Source organism: Trachymyrmex septentrionalis, unplaced genomic scaffold (assembly GCF_001594115.1).
Source record: "Trachymyrmex septentrionalis isolate Tsep2-gDNA-1 unplaced genomic scaffold, Tsep1.0 scaffold62, whole genome shotgun sequence".
Classification (NCBI taxonomy): Eukaryota; Metazoa; Arthropoda; class Insecta; order Hymenoptera; family Formicidae; genus Trachymyrmex; species Trachymyrmex septentrionalis.
This window is the reverse complement of record NW_017305800.1, coordinates 1565897-1575143: the sequence shown is the minus strand read 5'-3', so window position 1 is coordinate 1575143 and position 9247 is coordinate 1565897. Positions and strand designations below refer to the sequence as shown.

The 9247-nt window shown below is 30.6% G+C and overlaps 3 protein-coding genes across 3 annotated transcripts in view; 2 read left to right on the top strand and 1 right to left on the bottom strand.

Annotated features, from left to right (window-relative positions):
• On the bottom strand, nucleotides 1–2415 carry LOC108752796 (nucleoside diphosphate kinase 7). The gene is made up of 9 exons (XM_018493887.1): nucleotides 2240–2415; nucleotides 1599–1765; nucleotides 1350–1511; nucleotides 1045–1252; nucleotides 851–971; nucleotides 531–655; nucleotides 336–449; nucleotides 168–275; nucleotides 1–77 (listed from the first exon to the last, which is right to left on the bottom strand). The coding sequence occupies exons 1-9, from the start codon at nucleotides 2351–2353 to the stop codon at nucleotides 42–44; spliced, it is 1155 nt and encodes a 384-aa protein (XP_018349389.1). The 5' UTR covers nucleotides 2354–2415; the 3' UTR covers nucleotides 1–41.
• A 936-nt stretch (nucleotides 2416–3351) lies between these two features.
• Nucleotides 3352–7247, top strand: LOC108752803 (dynein assembly factor with WDR repeat domains 1-like). Its single transcript, XM_018493896.1, has 8 exons — nucleotides 3352–3696; nucleotides 3844–3916; nucleotides 4052–4255; nucleotides 4504–4626; nucleotides 5222–5406; nucleotides 6000–6129; nucleotides 6373–6671; nucleotides 6788–7247. The coding sequence occupies exons 1-8, from the start codon at nucleotides 3657–3659 to the stop codon at nucleotides 6982–6984; spliced, it is 1251 nt and encodes a 416-aa protein (XP_018349398.1). The 5' UTR covers nucleotides 3352–3656; the 3' UTR covers nucleotides 6985–7247.
• A 1463-nt stretch (nucleotides 7248–8710) lies between these two features.
• LOC108752956 (solute carrier organic anion transporter family member 4A1) overlaps nucleotides 8711–9247 on the top strand; it is an 18849-nt gene continuing 18312 nt past the window's right edge. The window contains exon 1 of the mRNA XM_018494217.1: nucleotides 8711–8923. The gene's annotated coding sequence lies outside the window, so the exon portion shown is untranslated. The remainder of the gene's footprint in view (nucleotides 8924–9247) is intronic.

The window sequence follows — 9247 nt, the reverse complement described above, 5'->3', positions numbered from 1 at the left end:
TGTCCAACCTAACAATTTTTGTATTATGTAAGATATGTTATTCAGATTCCGTCGAGTATCTTGAAGAAATATTCCACCTGGAAAGATTTAACATACGTAAATTACAAGAGAAACAAATGACAAATGTGACTAAAGTTTTAAGCAAATGTGAATAAAGTTGTTTTTACCTCTAATATTCCGTCTTCTGGCAAGTCAGAACAATGTACAGCGTTTTGTACTTTTGTTTTTCCATACTTGGCTCTAAGCGTATTCGGTCTGATTTGTCGCGCAATGTTCTGTATAAAATAAGTATGTCAATAACGCGGGATAAAGCAATTAAAGTAATTTATACTTACCGGATCCATTGGACCGCATAAATTCCTGAAATCAGCAACTATGTTAGAACTTTCGTCTTTACAGCTCACTTCCAGAACAATGCATGGACTAGATTGTAATTCTGCTACCATTGCCTGTAGAGTGTTCATAAAAATATATCCACCTTCAGAAATAATTATTTGTAAAAAGAATATATAAAATAGATGAAAACATACAGAATACTCGGGAAGAACACCTTTATATATTTCTAAAAACTCCTCAGAATTAATTGGATTGATATAAAATTGTTGTGCAGCGATGATCATATAGCCTGCTTTTTGAATATCATCGATAATTGCTCCTGTATTATAAATATAAGATTAAAAATATATCATATCAGATAGATAGATAAAAGTTTCAAAGTTATATGACAAATTCCATTAGTTACTATTTTACAGAAATATATATAAACATTATATATAATACATGTATATAATACATTACAATATATTACATATTAATATTATATGATATATTAATAAAATTTTCAATTTACCAACAAGTTTTTCCTGTACAGCATGTGGCTTGATAATACAACAGGTGCAGTTTTGTAGAGTTGCAGTGTTTTTAGGGCCTTTATTTTTACTTTTTGAGTTAGGAAAGAAATATTGCAATTCCTAAAAATAATCAGATGTTACATTAAAATATGTTCTTATTGTAAATTTAATTATTGTATCTAAAACTTTGTACCTGTATTACTGTTTCGGTATCTTTGGATCCATATACAGCATTATATATCTCGTCTTTTCCATAACAAGCTCTTAATGAAGATGCTGCCGTTAAACGAGCATGATTACTATCTTCTGGACCAGCTAATTCTTGCCATCTTGTTATACCATTTCCTCCTAATAATTCTAAAGCAACGACAGGGCCAGAAATAAGATAATTTATAACAGACCTAAAAATAAACTTTCACAGCTACAGTATCCAAAATTTACTAAAGAAATCATAAATAGTTTATTTTTAAGACACTGTTAATTCAAAATTTGGCTTACGTTTTATCGACTATGTCTTTTTTTATAAGACAACTTTCTGCAATATCATCCGCAGTTAATCTTATCATTTTTAGATTCGTAATATGAAAATCATAATTTATAATCGTTTTTAATATTTCACCCATTTTGTCAATAACATCTGGTTTTAAAAGTACAAAAACTCTAGAAAAATAAAATTACATGAATTGACTAAAAATATTTTAATATCAGAAAAATCATATATAAAATAAAAATTATTTGTTTTATTACTTTTGCAGTTGTGTTTCTAACTTAGTTTTGGTAGAGGCATCTGCGTAACCCGTAATTTTAATGCATCTTGAAAATATTATTATTACAGAACCTACATAAAAATCTTTAGCCTTAATGCCTTTACATGTTGTCCTTTTTAGGAATGTCTTCTTTGTTTTTAAATCAAACTAAAATATAATATATACAATATGACATTACAACATGACTTTACGAGGACATTTTAAAAGTAACTCTAATTCTTTAAAATAAAATCATATGATTTTTCTTATGTAATACAATTCTAGGTATTTTGCATATCAAAATGTTCATTATGATTATTTAAAAAAATCAATATTTTATTGAAACATTTTATATTGTATTCTGATATATCTTGACATAAAATATACATTTTGGAAAATATTAATTTCTAAACTATATTACCTTAATAGTTTATTTTTGAATAATAAAATAATTCAATTGTTATAAAAAATATAATAATTATTTTAATAAAAATTATGTAATTCGTAAAATACAAAAAATTATATACTTTACGCGAATTTGATATATCTTTAAAACTTCATATCATTTTTCTGTCTAGCAAAAATATTTAACGTGTTTAAGTCAGGCGAAACATCTTGTATGTAATATTAATTTGCACGTACCAATTCGACAGTATTATCAGATGGATAATAATACAGATAAAATTTCTTCAACATACAAGCGACTTTGTCATACCACTCAGCTTCAAATACATATCTGTCACCGTGATCTGACATCTTGAAATTTACATATCCTCACGTAATGTATTAATTATCAATAATATGTGAAAAGCTTCAAATCATGGAAATTAAACGAGTTATAAATTCAGCATTAGATTCAGAAAAATATCAAGCCAATTGGAAATACAATTTAATTTGTTTTGCACAAATAATTAGATCATATCTGAATATTCCAACAATATCGTAGATAAAAAGTTTACAACGGAACAACATAAAACAATTACTCTGACAAAAAATGCTCTGCAAATACTGAAAAACAGTCACAACAGAAAAATAAGTTTGACAGCTGTTTTTTATGACGTAAGTGATGTTGCTGGGCAACACGCCTCTATGGTCATGAAATGTAGACATTGAACTACGTAATCACATCCATGAACTTTCCAGTAGGTAACATACCATATTCTTGATTTTTTGGTTATGTTCCGTGCTACGTCGATAAAATGTTGATAATGCAGAATTTTAAAGCAACTTATCTCGGCAATGATTAAAAGATTAAATTTTAAATTATTTTAATTTGTGCAAAACTATATAATAGTTACAATTTAGATTCACAAACAATACTTTTCCTATGTGCTAAACAATAAAGAGAAAAATAATTTAATACTTTTGTTAATAAAATACTTTTATTATTAAAATACAGAAAATTAGAATCCCCTGGCTATGTAATATTATTCTCAGACACTTTTCTCTACTAAATAAATAAATAAAATAAATAAAATAAAAAGATTTAAGATAACATTTATAAAAAATATTAACGCACACAACATTTCTATATGTAATGCAATTATATGAAACAATATAAAGGATCGAGTTATATTTTTATTATTTTCTCCTTTTGTAAAACAATAAATATTATAATAAAATATATATGAATGCATCTGATATTGTACTTATCACATATAAATATAATTTGAATTTTACTATATCAATTCAGTGCTTGAAATTGATCAAACGAATCTTAGTAACCAAATCTTTAGCTCTAGGCCATGGTGGCTTTAGGCAACGCATTAATCGTTTGCACAAGACGCATCTGACTGACGTGCACACACGCACGCACGCACGCACGCACGCACGCACGCACGCACGCACGCACGCACGAACGAACGACCGACAAACGAACAAAACGCGGTTTTGACAGCTCCGGCTGGTCTGGCCAACGCGGAGAAAACGCACTACGTGATACGTAATCCCTGACGCGTGATCCACATTTTATAATTAAATCCGTGCCTCCCTCGTGTCAAATACTAGTGAATCGCAACCCTGTCTGGAACACTGGACGCATCCTAATTGGAATGTCCACATGAGGCTGCTGAAATTCTTGCTTCGTTATTTCCCACCAGGTAAATAGACAACGTACAGCCAACGTACATTAATGATGCTGTCTAACACGCTCTTGTTCTCTCTTAAATTAATATTTAATAACACCTGAGAAAATATTGATGATATAATATATTTGAATTTTAAAACCCAAACCTTGAACCTTTCAGGTCTCGCTCTGGAATACACGCAGGGCGGTGATATCAAGACGAAAATGATCGATTTATTGGACTTGTCAGCCGAGTAATTAATTAGATCAGCTTTTTTATTTGCCGCCGTAGCAACGTAGCTGCTTAATTTACATTTGCTTTTATTTTACTTTGAAGCTATATGTAAAATCGTGGAAAATAAAGCTAGTAATAATTGAATAATTTACAGAACGGACATAAGAACATTAGCGGAAAGCATAAAAGCAGCTGAACCCATAATAACCGAAAGTGTAATGGACCAGTTAGTCGAAACTTTGCAGAAGCTGCAGGCTAAAGTTTGCGATACAAATACCAAGCGCTATTACAAATACAAAACCTTACAGACGCATCTTTTGCCAGTCACTAATATAGCTCTCGATAAATTAGGTAAAAGGTACTCTACATTAAAATTGTCGCTTAATTATTATTAAGACTTGTAAAATTTACAAAGTTTCGAAGTAGGTAAGTAGTGTTTCGTTATTAAAATCTTATAATAATATAGCACATTAAAAAAAAAAAAAACTTAAAAGGAAGCTATAACTGAAATATATAGTAGGAACGTCGAAGAAAACTAAATTAATCGCAGTAAATAATTCATCGAATCATAGCATATAACCGACACGTCATTCGTTCGATCGACAGATGCTTGACGGGCAGCTATGACCGAACTTGTAAAGTTTGGGACATTGACAGTGGAGCGGAGCTTTTTACTCTCGAAGGCCATAAGAACGTGGTCTACGCCGTCTCGTTCAACAATCCAACTTCGTGAGTTGATCACAATACTTAAAGTAACATCGCGACTATATCGACTCGAAATTGAAAGTAAGACACGGCGAGAACTCGTACGACTTATAGCCGATCTCCTTTATAATGTACAACGCGTGTGATTCTTCACATATCTATGTACATATGTTCGACGTAATAGCGACAGTTAGACCTACCTAGAAAACTACTCCGTTTTAGATTCTCTATCTACAATAAAAAATTTTGCAATTTTTTATCAAAATAAGAGTGAACAAGAAGAATATTTCCTAAAATCTTTGGAGTCGAATCTAATTCTAAAGAGTCACAGAGAGTGATAATTATTATTTTGAGCCAGTATATTATTATTGATGAAAAAAAAGTCTTAATAGTCAATTTGTAGAAGTGAGATTTCACTCTTTAGAATTACGTTTCACTCCAAAAATTTTAGAGAGTATATATATTGTCTTATTATAACTTATACTATCTTAATCATTTTAACTTTCGTTAACTTACTGAAGTTGACGAAAACGACGGGCTAATCAAAAGTTTGTCATCTCGTGGCTAAACTCTGTTATAAGATCTCAAGATATACTCGTATGTATTTTTACCGTTTCAGAGACAAAATTGTGACCGGGTCCTTCGACAAAACGGCGAAGGTCTGGTGCTCGCGGACGGGTCACTGCCTCGCAACCATGTGGGGTCACGATGCGGAAGTGGTGGTGGCTAAATTCTCACCGACGCAATGCAAGCTCGCGACCGGATCCATCGACGCGACGTCAAAAATATTCCATATAGAAACCGGTATTGAAAATATTGCAATGTTATCTCACATAATAAACGCGCCCTTCGATTCGGCCAGCTCGCGATCGATCGGACGCAACATACCTACTACTGTCGAATCCACTTTACGATGCTTGAACGTAGCGTGCAAACAAATATGCGAAAATAATCAACGTATTCTTGCGTAGTATTCTTATCACTGTTCCAATTATTGTCGGCTTTACGTTTTATCGTAGCACCTGCTACGATGTTCTAATTAAACGAGCTTAAATAAAGTCACTATAAGTTGTACCAAACTGTCACAACAAGTTATCTCTCTAAATGGCAATTTAGACAACTTAAAATATTAACGAAATAATACTCGCGATTAATACTGGAAATAACTTTGTAATAGTACGTTAAGTGCAACGGATAAATATTTTCTAAACGCACACTTTAGTGATTTTTAAGGAGGCAAATTAATTTAGAATTCCTGATCTTTTACTCACTTTAATTAGTTAGGTTAATTTTTAAATTCAGAAATACTAAGAATTACCATCTCGAGATTTCTTCGAATAAAAGCGCCCATACGTCGTAACCTTTTTTATGTGAGAGACACGATTTGGATTCGGCAGGTCAGGAATTGGGTACGTTACGGGGACACACGGCAGAAGTTATTGCGCTGCATTACAACAACGATGGAAATCAGATCATATCGGGTTCCTTCGACGGTACCGTGAACATCTGGGATACAAGAACATTTACGTGGGTTTCTGTTTTCTTATCTTAGCTTAATATTTTTATCTCTTAAGTATACGCGACTTATGGCAAATTCATTATATTAAATTAACTGTGAATGTGGAATAATTGCTTGATACTTTTTGTTTAATCAATCTCTCACTTTTTTTTTTCTCTTAGCGTCGTAATATAAGTTTTATACGTAAGATTGAATTTTCTCGAAATAATTTAAAATGGAATTTTAATAAATATTTTAACTAAAAATCTTAGACGAACAAGCGTGTTAATCGGCCATCGCGAAGAATTGTCCAACTGCCTCTATAATTTCGATTGTTCGTTGATTGCGTCGTCCTCGATGGATAAAACCGCGAAAGTGTGGGACGCAAGAATGAATTCTTGCTTGGCTACTTTGTTGGGACACGACGACGAAGTTCTGGATCTCGCTTTCGACAACAATGGCAAAAGACTGGCAACAGCCAGTAGCGATACTACCGCACAAGTTTGGGATATAAGCAGCAATTTCCAACAGTTGGCTCTCATGAAAGGCCATCGGGAGGAAGTGTCGAAAGGCAAATTTCTTATCGCAAATGGATGCTTTGCTTTCAATTTTTTCTATATCTATATTAAATATATTAAAATCCTAATGTATATCATTTATATATTAAAATCCTAAATGTATTTCCAGTTTGCTTTAGCCCGAATGGTCATCAACTTCTAACTGCTTCCTTGGACAGAACGACGAGGCTATGGTCAGCAGACGATGGTTCCTGTTTTCAGCAATTGAAAGGGCATACCGATGACGTTTTTGCTTGCGCATTTTCATATACGGGAGACACCATAATTACCGCCAGCAAGGATAATACTTGCACGATTTGGAGGTGACTCGACTGGTTCCAGGTGTTCGCCTAGCTTTTACTCATCGCTCTGTTTATCGTTTACGTTGTATATTTTTATGTTATCTAAATAACGGTGTGCGTAGTCTATCGTTTTTCGATAAACAGACGAGCGATGATGTCAAGTGCTTCCGCGTTCTACTAGACAGCGACGTTGACATTTTGACAATGGCACAGGAAGAGTAATTATTGGGAACTTTCCAACAAGCGATACTGTGTAACATAGTAATCATTTAATCTTTGTTTAACATTGGCAAATAACAAGGATGTAATGATTTACTATGTTATACTATGTCTCTTGTTTGAAAGCTCCCAATAATAAAAAAAAAAAAGAATTTTACAGCAAAACTGTTGCTGTTATAGAATATTTATGTGAAAGTAAATTTTGCTAATTATAATTATTTATTGATATAGAAATAAGTAAAACTTTTAGTAAAATAGAAAAATCTATCTGAGAGTGAGTTCGTAGAAACATAAATTAAAATAATTTATTCTTAACAAAATAAATTTTACAATTAAGTGAAACAATTATACTTTGATGGCAGAGTAAGAATAAATTTATGACTATAGTAAAATATATAATTTATAGATACAGAGAATGAAATTATTCTTAGCAAAAATGTTAATATGCTATTTATTACTTAATAAATTTTATTACTTAATAAACATTTATTACATAATAATCGATTCAGTTTGCTTTTAATATAAAATATGAAACTATTCATATTTTTTTCTGTGTTTAACATAAATATTTTCTTATTAAAAAGATTTACTTTATAATTATTACAAAAACACACTTGTATCAAATTACAAATGCATTTCTTGAAATATTCTAATATTTATTTATTAAATAATGGCTGATATGACTATTTACAAGGTAATTGAAATCATCCAATTAAACTTTAAATTAAGAACATTGTAAAAACATTTTAAAAAATTACTGATAATTATTCTAAATACTTATTTAATAATAATTATTTGCAAATTATGAATATTACATATATATGCAGGCATTTCAAGATATCTAAAATTTTGCAAGTAACTTTATACACACAATTGTACAATATGTCAATGTTAATAAATAGATAAAATATTAATCTCTCCTCTAAATGTATATAATCTAGATAGATAATATTCCAGATAGCACATTAATGTTGATGATATTAAACATCATTTTAACAAAAAATGAAAAAAAATGATGATAAATGATGTCAGCTTATCACTTGGGATAGCCTATCAATGACAACAATGACGTATAGATAAAATACAAAAATATATAATTGATGTCATATAAACATATAATTCATTGATAATGAGATAAAAATTTGAAAATTTATTAGCTATAATAAAATAATAATTGTTTATGTTACAAAATTTAAATATGTGTAATAATTGTTCAAATAAAAATATGTTATAACTGATATAAAGAGTTAATTTTATATATATATATATACAAGAGTTACGTTATACATATTTATAAGGAATTATGTATAATTATGTGACATACTTATATAATAAATATAAACTTAAATATATCCATGTATTATATGAAAGATACATATAATGTTGAGAATATTAAAAGAGTGATCTGATGTTATGCTCCAGCGTGTAGCTATGTGTACGACATAAGCCCCACTCTCCGAGGCCAGTCACTGACTTGAGGCTACATCAAGTTCAGTTAGTTAGTGAGCGTTCAAAGTAGTCGTCTTGAACTCGTGGACTCGTTCGCATCAGTGTACGCGAGGTAAAATGCAATGCGTTATCGCGAGTTTTTTGCTTTTTAAAGAAGAAACATGCTGTAATGAATGTTAATTCTGCCATAACGAAATTATATAATCATGTGCTGTATCGTATCGATACGGATTACAAAACTTCATCTTCGGTATATCGGACACAAAATCCGCGATATTTAGATATTTTTTAATACGGTAAGTAGCACAAGATTATATAACAGCAAACATTGTAAATGTTATCATTTGTAAATATATCGTGCATGAAATTACGGTAATATAAATAAATCGTTAATATAAATAAATTGTTAACGAATCATGTAAAAAAAATTATTAAAATTAATATACAACAATATTGTGTGATTACACAATAAAACAGATTTGTTTCGGGCTTTATGTAAATTTTTGCACGTATATAATTTTTAAGTGCGTCACGTCAAATGTCAAAAGAAGAGAAGGAAACAGTCGTATGTTATCTACCGTTTAGTTATAGAATGTAGCTATAATCACTTCTTATTTTCC

Coding starts and splice junctions, on each gene's coding strand:
- LOC108752796 (XM_018493887.1), bottom strand. CDS start 2,353: ATGTCAGATCACGGTGACAGATATGTATTTGAAGCTGAGTGGTATGAC. Junction 450..530: donor GTGTTCTTCCCGAGTATTCT/GTATGTTTTCAT, acceptor AACACTCTACAG/GCAATGGTAGCAGAATTACA. Junction 78..167: donor CAGAAGACGGAATATTAGAG/GTAAAAACAACT, acceptor AAATCTTTCCAG/GTGGAATATTTCTTCAAGAT.
- LOC108752803 (XM_018493896.1), top strand. CDS start 3,657: ATGAGGCTGCTGAAATTCTTGCTTCGTTATTTCCCACCAG. Junction 4,256..4,503: donor CTCGATAAATTAGGTAAAAG/GTACTCTACATT, acceptor TTCGATCGACAG/ATGCTTGACGGGCAGCTATG. Junction 5,407..5,999: donor AATATTCCATATAGAAACCG/GTATTGAAAATA, acceptor TGGATTCGGCAG/GTCAGGAATTGGGTACGTTA.